The 13,338-nt window shown below is 39.9% G+C and overlaps 1 protein-coding gene across 1 annotated transcript in view; it reads right to left on the reverse strand.

The window, feature by feature from the left end:
- CACNA1C (calcium voltage-gated channel subunit alpha1 C) overlaps positions 1 to 13,338 on the reverse strand; it is a 478,569-nt gene that overhangs the window by 195,735 nt on the left and 269,496 nt on the right. The window contains exon 4 of the mRNA XM_051608094.1: positions 6,726 to 6,865. Within this exon, the coding sequence (XP_051464054.1) occupies positions 6,726 to 6,865 (140 nt within the window). The remainder of the gene's footprint in view (positions 1 to 6,725; positions 6,866 to 13,338) is intronic.

A 13,338-nucleotide genomic window follows, 5' to 3' on the forward strand; every position in this document is an offset into this window, starting at 1 on the left:
AGAAGTGACTGTTCCCAAAGCAGCCCCTGACTCTGTGGGAAGCCCAGGCTGAAGCAGCTCTGGACCTTGTGGAAAGGACTCATGAAGGAGAGGTTCATGGAGGACTCTCTCCCATGAGAGGAACCCCGTGGGGAAGCAGGGGAGGACTATAAGGAATCCTTCTTCCTGAGGAGGATGGTGCGGCAAGAACCACCAGCCTGTGAATTGACTCTACACCCCATCCCCTGTCCCCCTCTGCCGCTGCGGGGGGAGGAGGGAGAGAAATCAGGAACAAAGTAATTTGGGCCCAGGAAGAAGGGAGGTGTGGGGGTAACATATGCAAGCCCTGCTCTTTGTGTCTGTGACCTTTGGGTATTTGATAAGTGTGAAATTAAATTAAATTTTTTTCCCCAAGTTGAGTCTGTTTTGTCCTTTACCTCAATCGGTGAAGAACCCTCCTTGTCCTTTGTCTCGACCCATGAGCTTTGTCCTCCTCATCCCAGAGTGTGTGTGTGGGGAGTTGAGTGAGTGGCCATGTAGCTGTTTCTTTGTTGTCATGTTACGCCCAAATCAGGACATCATCTCAAGCAGAGACTGAGCTGCCTGATTGCTTTAACAAGGAGCTCCAATCCCTGCAATCCATGGTTAAAATTTACTGATAGGGCCACAAGCATAGGGACCTTGTCCTGAATAGAAAAAGGAGGATTCATTTACTGAAGCATCTAAGCCACACACACTTCCCCAGCACAAAATCCATGCAAAAATGTGGATTAAGGGAATGAAAAAAGTGAAATTAGTTTCTTAAGTAGTTTGAAAAAAAATTTTCATATAAAGAGTCTTATAAAGCTTGTCAGCTGTGACTGAGGAACTCCTAACTGGATCTATTCAAAGCCTCAAATTCAAGCACTGCAAAAAGATTTTAACAACTAGGTAACAAGCGTGGGAAAAACTGTGTGTGGGGAGGTTGAATGCTGAGTTTGTAGGTGTTGCAGACTGAGAAGCAGGATGCAGAGAAGACAAAAACAGAGCCTATTAGAAATACTGCATTGACTACAGATATCACAGAGAGAGATAAACAAGGGCTGATGCAAAGTACATGAATTATTGGAATGTATGTATTTCTTGAGCTGTGTACACAAATTATACAGTTGCAATTTTCTGCTGGTCTTCATAATAGAAACACCATAGGTCAAATTTGGTCTAATGTATTTCCAAGTAAGCTAGTGATTAAGCTCTAGAAGGTGCTCTATTTCTTATTCAAACACTTCTGTCTTCCTAGTCAACAGAATTCCCATACTAGGTGATTACCAGCATACCTGTACAACAATCCCAGTCTCCTGGGCTTTTTTCAGCTCTCTTGCAATTCTGAAAAACAGAAGTCTCAAGGAACTCTTTGAGTCAGCAATTGTGGAGAACTAAGGGTCCATTCTCCTGGTCCACATTATCACTGGCCCCATGTTTTACCAAACAGCAGCTCTTGGCAGCTGGCACCAAGGGCACTTATCTTGCCACCACTGCAATGAGCAAACCATGGGCTGTTCTAGAATTCTGCATCCTAAGAACAGCTACACATATCCTACATTAATTCAGAAGGAGCAGAAACACAACCAGTGGGACCATTCACTTTACTGGAGCTAGAATGCGCCTTCCCAGACTGATGCAGCTCCACTGCAGGCATGCTGGCCCTGTTTGTGTGCTCCAGTGCTGACAAGATAAACATGCTGTCTTGAGGTACCCACAGTCATCCTCCCACTGTACTTTAGGAATAATTTGCAGTAATTCCTTCTGCTTCTCATTTAACACCCAACATTTAAACCTGAATTGCATTACTCCTGCTAATCCTGCTTTAACACATTTACTCCATGCTTAATATCTACCCCTGTACTAATCCTGCTTTTTACTAATGCAATCCAACTTTATATTTTTCTCAATTATTTCACTCTCTCTTTGTATTGGGGTCTAGACTCTTCCCAGTCCGGCCTACTGAATCTCTACTACACTCTTCAGATTTATAGTAGACTTGTTAATCCTACTTCATTGTCCCTATTGTCTCCTGTGTTAGGGCATGGACAGACATCTAGGACTCAGAAGCGACAACTACCACATGATTTTTGGCTGTAACTTATTATGATTAAAAAAAAATATCCTATTCAAATAGCATCAATGGTAAGACACAGAAGAAAAATAAGGCTTGTGATAGCCCCTTCCCATTATCCTTTAAAAGAAAACAAACCCACAACTCATACAAAATTTGTAGTTTCCACGAGCTCTATAGACTCTTTATAATTTTTTGTCTAATTGTTTTACCAATCCTAAAAGAGATGGATAGATGTTAAACTAATATTAAACGGGAAGCCATAGTCCTTCTACATGATATTTACATGGGAAAAATCTGCTCTTTGATGAAAACCTCTGGGAAAAGCTTACAGTAGGTATGGTGGAACAAGGTGTGGTTCTCTCTCTTCTCAGTGAGTTGACTGAAATGCATACTCCAAGCATGGTGTGAGAGAGAACTCTGCTGACAGAGAAACTTTGTGGACACTATCTCACAATCTTTTTTTAAAAGAATACAGAAATCAATCCTATTTCCTTCCAGCTAACTACTTTCTGCCAGCCTAAATTAATGCTCCTTTTTTATTTCAGTATTATACTTTCCACTGATGTAGCACAATTAACAGCATCTTGATTTTTGAATTTCACTTTTGACATGACTACACCTAAACTAAATTAATTAGACACAGATGAAATATAAAGCAGAAAATAAATTTCTAGCACACACATACCTGTATGAACCCAGTCCACTTTTTAAAAAATATATTTACTTGTGAGGTATGAAGCTAGCCTGACAGTTTTTTTTTTTTCTTCTATTTTTCTGTTTCTCTTTTGACATCTGAAATATCAAAAAGTTTTTCACTTTGCTAGATGACCCCAACAGCATCCTAAGGCTGTAACCTGCTCTACAGCTCTTCATCTCTCCCTCTATGGGGAGGGCATACTGATTTTTATAGCATTAAAAAAGAACTTGTCAAGGGCCTCCTGAATATAAAGAGAAAACAGAGGGCTTGGTATTTCTAAGGCAAAAAATCAGCTTAAAACCACAGCTGAAAGATACTCATAGATACAAAGAAATAGTAAAGTACAATGATCTTTTTCATCATGTTTTACAGTTAATCTGTGATTTGTGAGTGTGAAAGTGTTTGGGTCTGCCCTTTAGAAACTCCCCACAGGTCTTCAGAAAGATGCATACTTTGACCACATTTTCCAGTCTTCTCTGAATTTCAGTTCCTTTCCAAATACCTTCACTGCAAGTAAGACTGCCTTTCAAATTACACCACCTTTTTTTTCCTGGCAGAAGTTACGGGTCCTTGGAGAATGATTGTGCTTGGCAGACACAGCATTGCCAGGAAAGGCAGATATTCTTCTAGCACAACATTGTCAGGTTAGTCTTCTCTCAAGAAAAATTTCCTTCAACAGCCTAACATTAAAGGATATCACTCATATCTGAAAGCTTTAACTTTTTCTAAAAGACAAACGAAAGAAGCAGGAAACAATCTGCCTAATTGCTAGTGTTTGTGGGTTGTGCCTCACTAGGCAGCTTGGGAGTGTGATCTTTACTCTTAACTAATACAGTTCTTATCCAAAGACCCTGATTGATACCCACATGTAGACATTTTTCTTCAAAGCATCATTTAATGGTGGCTGCTATAGCAGGGTCATAGGCTATTTAAAGATAAGCTAGAATCAAGCTTTAAAAGACTTAGCTGATGAATAAGCAGATCTCCCACAGTGCAAGAGTGATAAGCTGTTACAAGCTTACAGATCTGAAGAACATTCTTTCTCCAGAAAATCTAGCAGTTCTGTTCAGTGTTCCCCTCTGCTGCTGCTGCATATTCTTGTGGCCTTGTTAGAACCACTGACTCTAAGATCCTTTTGGATATCAGGGGACCTATCTTCAGAAGGCAGAGGAAAGCATACAAGCACATTTTTATTAAAAAACAAACAACAAAAATCGGAGATTTCCTTCTATTATTCATGCTTGTTCCTACATGTTTATTTACCTCTTTTTCTCTCAATTTGCATGTTTCAACATAAAGAAAGCCAGTTGTGCTGCATTATCTCTTCAAGACATATTGGTAAGCAGTGTATACTAGGTAGATTTAGAGACAAACAAAGGATATAAAACTTGTCTTTTTTTTCCCCCCTCTCCTTTATCTTGCAACAATACTTGAAGAAACACTTCCTACCTGGCCTATTTTTTTGTAGCAAGGACAGTCATCATTGAAAATGAAGATGATTCCTAAGGCAAAACAAGCACGAATGGCAACTAACACAGTTGTTTTGGGACTTGGTGCTTCCAGTATGAGTCTCACACCATCCTTTGCCCCATAAACCAAACATCCCTCTTCCCAAAGCTTCACCTATTTCCAACTTACTCAACTTTCCCCAGCAGCTCCATCAATAGGCAGAAAAAGGCACTATAAGGAAATGTGACCAGCACTTGCTTTCTTCCTCCTCTTGCTTTCTCTTTAAAATTAATGTTAAACCTTTTCCATGGGACTTCATCCCTTACAAAAATATTCAAATACTCTCAAATTTAAGCATAACATCATTGAGGGTTTTCAGACAGCGCCTAGGAAAAGAAGACAGGGCAGAACTGGAACAGATGGTATCACAAAGTAGATTTTGTAGAGGGACTGTGGAGAGAAAACGCAGTGCACCAGCTTAGACTGTGGTACTGTACAAGCGAGTTTAAACAGATAAACATCAAAGGAACCTATCTGGCCTTGAAGTGGAATCTGTTGCTTGAGATCGTTACTATTTAACAGAAACCTTGGGGTCTTGGCTATGTTTATTATACTCCTATAATCGCTCCCCAGTTACATTTTTTGTTCCCCATCTAATGACTGAGAGCTGCTGGAGGCAAGAGCAGATAGAAGAGCCAAAAGCTTCAGCTTCTGCCTATGGCAAGGGAATTAATTTCAATCTGAATATCATCTTGCTGATTAACTGCCCTAGTAGGAAAATGTAAAAGGGCTGTACTTGTACTAGATATAATACTGCTCTTTGATTTTTGGAGCGCTGCTTTTTTGCATTCCAATGGAAGAAGAAGAGGTAATGTGTCCTCTCTTTAAAAAGTCTTTTTTTATAAAAATGAAGAGGGAATAATCACGCTCACAGGACTTTTGTTCTCCAGTCTTTCTTAAACTTAAGCAGCAACTTCAAAGCAGGTCAAATATCTGAGGGCATTCAAAGGCAGAACTAGTTATGGAATTGGACACCAATGCCGAGAAGGGGCTGGGGGTTTGCCAATTTCCAATTGGTAATTTGCTGTGGGCAGGAATGACAGAGAAAGATAACTGGGCACTGCTGTAAGGAGATGCATGATGCCCACATGGAGGCAGAGAGGTCCTGGGACTCAGAATAGGTTCCAGCCTGTCACCCACCCCCTCTACTGGGAATTCTCCTTCCACCCACTTTTCCCCATGATTATGGAAAGTGGGAAGGATTAGGTAGCACACAGCAGAACGCTGATGTAATTTTTTGGGGCCACCACAAAAACGGCCAAGAAGCTAGATGGGTTTTGTTTTGGGGTGGAAATAATGAGGGAGTTGATAAATGAGTGTGTCCCTTTTGATGATTTCCTGAGGAGCTGATGCAGGGTTTCCCTGTTAAAGAGGTGAAAAGACTGCAAGTTTTTGTGAGCAATGAAACTCTTTAACAATGGAGTGGTGGAAGGACGGGACAAATTACTCAGGTGAAGAAACACTTCTCTTTGTCTTCAGGGGTACTTTATCCTTCACTTCTTCCCTTCAACAGCCATAATTCAAAGCCCTGCTTATCTCTTACCCTCAGGTAGAAAAAGCAGAAGGTATTTGTTTTACTTTTATTTTAATAAATTAAATTCCAAGCTTGAAAAATACAGAGAGGAATAACAGGATTAGAAAGGCTGCAACTCAAGGTGGTAATTTGATCTTCGATAGTAAAATTAGTCTTTAAACAGGTTAAAACATTAAAAGGGTCAAAATAAAAAATGTTGAAGCCACTAGAGAAGGGTGCAATTCAATTGAAGAACTTACTTTTCTTTGTTATGAAAACCTGGGATTTAAAATCTTCATCCATCTTTGAGAATGAGAAAAATCAGTAATAGTCCACAAGATAGCAGAATTTATTTGTCATCCAACTCTACCTTTAAATAAAGGATCCCACCTAGATATTATTTTAATATTTATATAGATTTTCAAAGGTATTTTCATCCAGCTAAGCATATACAGGCATGTGACTTTGTCCAATAGTTTTGCACTGCTTCCTTTTTTTATCGCTGTTCTCGAAGTGCAGGTTCATTTCCATGTCTTACAAGGCATGAAAAGCCTCAAAAAAGGCTAAGTAGCAAGGGATATCAGACAGAAAATGTGGATCAACTGATTGTCATTTCTCAGTATTTACCTTAAGGTAAATCACTGCTACATACTGAATAAATCAAGCATGAATCAGGATATACCCATAGAAAACCAGTGAGTCAGCTCTATTTTTATATTATACAGTAATACTTGGTAAATAAACACATGGAGTCTATAAGGGGGCTAAACACAAGAGGGACAAATGGTGGTGGTAGGAACAACATAATGGACAGCAACCTCTAACATCAACCATAAGTAAAGTACCAAGGATTCACCCACCCTCATGCTCCCAGTTTCCCAGAGTCCCTGTGTGTGCAGTTTGTTCAGAGACAAAATGTTGGTACTCACCCTACTACCACAATTATAAAATCTAGTAAATTCCAGCCATTGCGGAGGTAAGCGTTGGGGTGAAAGAGAAGTCCATATGCTATTACTTTTAAAAATGCTTCCACTGTAAAAATTATGAGAAAGAGATATTCCACTCGTTCCTGGGGAAGAGAACAAGAGAGACAATAGTTAGCATGAGTGACAAACCACAGATAAGGACATTTTCTTCTGTCACAGTCCACCCATGCAGCCTCCAACCCACTGCCTCGCCACTTAAGTACATCTAACATGTATGGCTTTTCTCCCCTTGCCTGCATCATCTGAAGCCAAGTCTGACAAGACTTGGGCAGTAAATTTTGATTAGGTTATGAAATTTGCTGCCTTTGCCTTGGTAGGGACTGACCACTGCACAGGCCTGTGTGAAGGAGAGAGGGAGAGGGTCAACAGGCATGTTCTAGCACTTGGAACTCTACAAAATATCTTGCCGAGTATTGTCGGACATCAGAATGAACCGTGTCTGATCCTCTTCTGTTGCTGGGGAAAAGATAGGCTGAATATTGGTGAAAAATAATTTACAGATCACACAGACTAATGCTAGAGGCTTTAGTCATTCCATCAGAAATGTACATGTCCCCATGAAATGCAGGCAGCAATTAAGCATATCCAAACAAAGCCACCTCCAGTGACAGTACAGTTTGATTCAGGACAAGCAGGCAGGCTTTTGGAGTCAGTAGACAGGCTCACTGTCTCTCATGTCTGGGGTTTTAGCCCTAGTGTGAAACAACAATAGTAGTGTTGCAGGAATGGTAAGGACCTCCACCTAAGAAGGAGGGAAAATGCAGTATTAGGTAATCACTACAAAAGCACTGTGTGGCAGGCCGAGTGGGAAATAAGTATGTGAAAACTAGATGACAACAAAGAGAGACTAGTTCCCCACAAGATTAAACTACAAATGTATTACTAGGTCACATTAAAGAAATAAAAATTTGAGATAGATACAAATTAAAACATCCTGGACATTCCTAGTAAAACCTTATAGGGTACTGAGCAAGGCAATCAGACAGCTCACTACTTAATTTTCCTTTTCAGCTCCAAACTGTAAGTGCCCTGTTCTTCTGACCAGCTGACTGCATGTATGACACTTTCATGTGATAAAAAGTGTGCAGAATTAAAAAAAAAATAATTCCATCATTTAACTGAGCTGCCCATTTGAAACCCTTCCATTCAGCTTGAGGTAATTAAGAACTCGCTAGGAACTTGTTGATCAAAAAAGGCAATTTCTAGTTTGTCTGCATGTTTACATGAACATTTTATTTTACATGACAGAGAAATTCCTTCTGACAGTAAAAAGCACGTTTATGCTTTAGAATATTACAATTTTCACTCAGACAATGCTTTGACAATGCCTGCGGTATTACTACCCAGTGCTTAGTACAATGCCTAAAAAAGTAGAAGTATTATTCTGTAGTTATCTCATCCACTTATAAAACTTCTGAACATGTCCACTGCACAGAATTTGCCAGATACAGGTCAGCATGCTAAGAATTTCCCTCCCCTTCAATTCAGAGAAGAAAACAACAGCATACAATATTAGTGACTATTATATCTCCAGCTCTACAAGTATTAAGTGCATTATTTTATTTAGCATGGGTATTGGCACACAAGTGTTAGCCACCAGGGGTCCAGCCATGGGCTTGGCCACAGAAAAGAGCTGTCATGAGACTTCTTAAAAGAAAACAACCACCACACAACAAAATAATTGTGCTATGGGAAGTCTTTACATACTAGCTTTCTGATTGCCCTGCACCTCTGTGGCCCTGCATGTCGCTTATCACCAGGGTGTGAGGCCAAACACCAGCCTGCACCACCGGCAGACAGCCCCCAGTGGCTCTGCCTGGGAGGTGATGCCCTGCCTCTGAAAAGACAAGGTAAAGACTGTGTGGAGGCTGGAGGAAGATGGAAATGGCCTCTGTGGGGGAAGAACATGCACTGAACTGAGGATGGGAGTAGGAAGTGTCATGCCTGGGATGGATGTGGTCTCACTAGCAATGAACAAACACCTTGTAGGATGGAAACAAACATTTCACTTGCTGCAACCCAATTCTTTGATGGCTCTCACTCCCTTTTTGCACCCAATTTATTCAGCATCCCACTCTGCAAAGAGAGACATGAGCCTATGGAGAAAGGCTGTAGGCCCTAAAAACCAGACTTCCTCAAAAACCTCTCCTGGCAGGCACAGCCAAAACTGATACCGAGGGAATGTTCAGGAGTCCTAACTCTTGTTTAATAACTCCAGGTCCAATTTGTAGCAGACTGGCACAGCAATTGAATAGGAAGACTTAAAGCTGCCCCTATGCCCAGTAATTTAATAGCAAATACTGTCCTTCACCTCTGGGTGCCCTGGGATAAATGCTGAAGCCAGCTCTGTGTCTGGCTTTGTGCTTCTGTGGCCACAGTGCTGTGCAGGCCTGACCAGCCAGAAGAGCCTTTCCACTCCATGCATTTAATTGAAATATTGAAATACCTCTACTAATGCAGCCAAGTGTCCAAGAAAGAAGTAAATACTTGAGAAAATTCTGGAACAACATATATATATATACATACATATATATGTATTTAATACTGCACAGAGTACCTGCTATTTCAACAGCTAACAGGTTCCATTTGGTTTGGTTTAGGAGCCTCATACCTTTTTGCCTACAGACTCCCTGCTTTGTTATTGTAACAATGCTGTCTGTTGAACCATGTTATTGAGGTAATAATATGCCAAAATATTACACACACCTGCATATACATAAGCATATGCATATATATACACAACTACAAGGTGTATGAACAAATTCTTTACAATGCACTGCTTAAGGTGGAAAGATCCATAAAAAATAAAATTCTATAAAAGCCTCTGAAATGGATACAAGATACAGAATGCTGAGCAGAGCAGAGAGAATTTATGATTCTCTGCACTTAAAATAATGATTTCCAGATCTAAAGCTGAAGGAAAAATACTGCCGAGATTAAACAGTGCAGATACTCCAAGACCATTTCAGGAAGTTACTCCTGCTTAAGAGTCCAGAAGAATTTGAAAAGTCTACTAATGAATTTGTGTTCCCTTTTTTCCTTACACTATAAAACTCAAGAGCTTTTATGAAGACAGCATAGCTCCTTAATGATATAGCATAACTGGGCTCCCAGGAATCTGGGTTGCTGTCCCAGTTCTGATGCCACCTTGCCTGGTGAACTCACAGACATGACTCAACCACCCCCTGCCTCAGGTTAGAACTAAGAGGAGGACCTGCTGCTCTCAGCAGCCACAGAACGATTAACTCACCTTTGCTAAATGGTCTTCTATACTTCTAGCTGCTCATTTAGAGCTTTGCTTTTCACAGGTTAGGCAGACTGGGCCCCAGTGTTGCAAGCTCTCAAGGGACATAGCACTGCAAAGTATCCATAACCCCCATTTCTCTGAGAAGCCAATTTAGTGCCATTTTAAAAGAAACCAAGAAACCAAGCTAGACAGATATTGGCATTTGTCTTCAAGAGAGCTCCCTGCTGATAGAGGGAGGTAGCTGCCCACTGCCTTCACGGGAAAGAAAGTAGATAGCAACAGCATTGCCCCTTGCAACACAAATCCAACCCACAGCATCAAAAAAGAGGGAACTTATTTTGAAGCTGGAAGAAAGAGGGAGCAGTATTTTTTCATTTGTGCCTTAGAAACGGGAACCATGCTGATGTGGCTGAGGCATGTGAAGCATATCACAGGTTGCAGAATCAGAAAGCAGAAGCTTCCTGCTTGGGTAATAGTGATGAAAAGGTTTTTCAAAACCAGAGGAAAAAAATCAATAATATATTAGTAGAAAAAGAGGGAGGACAAAATTTTAGAAAACTGGCCAGTGTCTGGAGCATACACAGATGTTCTGGGTCTGGCTCTACCACTCTTTTTTCTAGGTTTGTTTTGTTTTTTCCTAGACACAAGACCTGAGCATCACCTACCCTATGGTGAATTAGCCAGCACCAACGTTGCAAAGAAACAAACTGTGTATCATCTATTCGTAAGAAAGAAACAAACGAACTTGCTGTTAATGATCTATTTCCAAAAGAGGATTACTTTATTAAGTATGACACCTCCTCTAATCCCATGTGCCTTCTGAAGACGTCATGGGTTTGGTTTTGTTTATAATTTTAAAACTGTATATAATGACATCCTGGATTCATAAAGGGAATCTGAAAACAGGAAATCCAAGCAAATTACTGTAGCCATAAGGCTTTTCCCCTGTCAGGAGGGCAGTGAGTAGACCAGTGCTGTTTCTGAGAAATGGTCCTCAGTGATTCACTGCGTTTTGATCCTAGCTCTCCAAACTTCATCTACCCAGCAGCACTACTAGGTTATAACATTTTATTCGCAAGAGTAACTCAAGACTCAAATCACAGTTGGGTCCTCACATCTCATACACCCCAGCTTAAAGAGTTTGCAATCTAAAATTCAGTCACTACAGGTTCTCAAACTTTGCTGTCTCCTTCTGCTTGTACACTGTTCAGCCTGTTGCAAACCATGTTTCCGAAACTAAATTTCCTACATTTGAAGTAGTGTGCAGCAAGCCCCACACAACTAGAACATTAATGAAACTGCCTGTTGGACCTTAGACCAAGTTATGTGAGTGTCTGCATTATTATGTTCAAGGAAACACTAGGGAATAAGAGGATAAATTTCTTCAGTAACCCAAATACTCTGTAGTCCAAGGAAAACAGCAACATTTTAAGGGCCTCTGTCTTACAGGCTGTTTTGCCATCAATTGCATAAATAGGCTATGAAAGATTCAAGTCAAGAGTGGCAGCTTTCAGACCTTTTCCTAGCAGGGAAAACAATATTTTCTAATAGGCAGGAAGGAGACTAAACTGCAATGCTGAAAAAGATGGTCCAAAGACTTTATGAAAACAGGTTCCATGTGTTTGATTACAAGTTATCATCCCATTTGAGATACTCATATCCTCACTGTGTGAATATGCTGACCTGAAGGGTACTGTTAGTGTTAATAACTTTGACCTTTGGTAAGAGCCACATGTGTGCACTTAAGGGATCAATTCAATAAAGCAGATGTTAAGAAAAGTTTGTTGACATTGAGTTACTTATGAATGTACTCAGTTATTCAAGGGATATTTTCAGCTACATATGCATGAAAATAGTATGCAAGTACACTCCAATGAAACTTAAAGGAGAGAACATGTTTGAATTTTTTTCTCACTTTCTCCTTAGAATTACTGCCACTGCAGAAACAACTGACCATATCCATTTGTTTGGTAAAGAGGAAGGAAGGATAAGATAGCAATACTGCTGAACATAACTCCATTTGCTTTTACTGCTAGTCCTACAACAGTTTCTCCTCTTCTACCTGTTCCCCATAAAGAACAGTCCCAAAAATTGAGCAAAAGAACACTATCAGATTTTACTTGACAAGGATAAAATAAGTTCAAAGAAGGAAGTGAGCAACTAGCTTTCTAGTAAACATAACCCATTCTGTTGATAAACAGAAGTCGGAAGAGCTTCTGAAAGATTGCACTTCCAAATATGCTCAGCTTTGCCTTCTATTCACTCCAACCAAAGGCAGTATCTATGTAACATCAGTCTTTACAATGAGCAGAGCTGAATTCACACCAAGCACTGCAGAAATAACCATTTTTAAACTAACACGTGTAAATGTGAGATACTCTCCTATGCAGCTAATTTAAAGGTGTCCAATGCTAGAAAAATAAACCAAAGACAGAATTCTCACTAAGCTGAAATGAGTAATTATAAAACAGGAATGCAGTGCAAGCCAACCTTTGGTACTTTATGCTAATTCATAACACGCCCAGGATTCATTTAAAGAACTTTCACTGAAATTAATAAAGGAGAGAACATTAATAGTTTTGAATTACTGCAGACCTGATACACATGCCTCCTATCCATGCCTGATATTCAAGGGTTCCTTGGTAAATCAACAAATACTTCATGCCTAACTCTCTTGCGGGATCTAGTCTAAGCTTCTTATTTTTCTCACAGCACTTTGGCAAGGATCAAGTTGAATTTATTTATGGGTTCAGTGGAATTAAATTCTGTGTCAGAGTCCAACTGTAATACAAAGCCAAGGTACGAGGGGTCAATCCCCTGTGCTGCATACCTTGTACAAACACACTTTACCTTTTAGTAAGCCATATGTTCCTTATTCACTCAACCCAAAATACAGATGATGAATGCCATTACTGTTCTGATTTACCATCATTTTGCCCATTGGGAATCCTATGTTTCCAAAGGGATTGATATGACAATATCGTTTGGACCAAAATATTAGTATTATTGTGAAACTTTTATAATAGAGAAGATTCTGAATTTGATTTAATTTTGAAGAGAGCCCTATTCTGAGTCAGAATTTGGACTAGACAACCCACAAAAGTCCCTTTCAACTCTATATGCATATTTTATCATTCTCAATAAACCTCTTGTCCCAAGAATAACCTAACAAACTCTCTATTTTCTTTCCAGTGCACATCAATACTTCCCACTAGGATACTTCATTCTCCACAGAAGAGATGGTCAAACACGTGCCTTTCTGGATTCATATAAAAGATTATGTATCCATTTGGACTTAAAATTTGGACT

Source organism: Apus apus, chromosome 1, assembly GCF_020740795.1.
Source record: "Apus apus isolate bApuApu2 chromosome 1, bApuApu2.pri.cur, whole genome shotgun sequence".
Lineage (NCBI taxonomy): Eukaryota > Metazoa > Chordata > Aves > Apodiformes > Apodidae > Apus > Apus apus.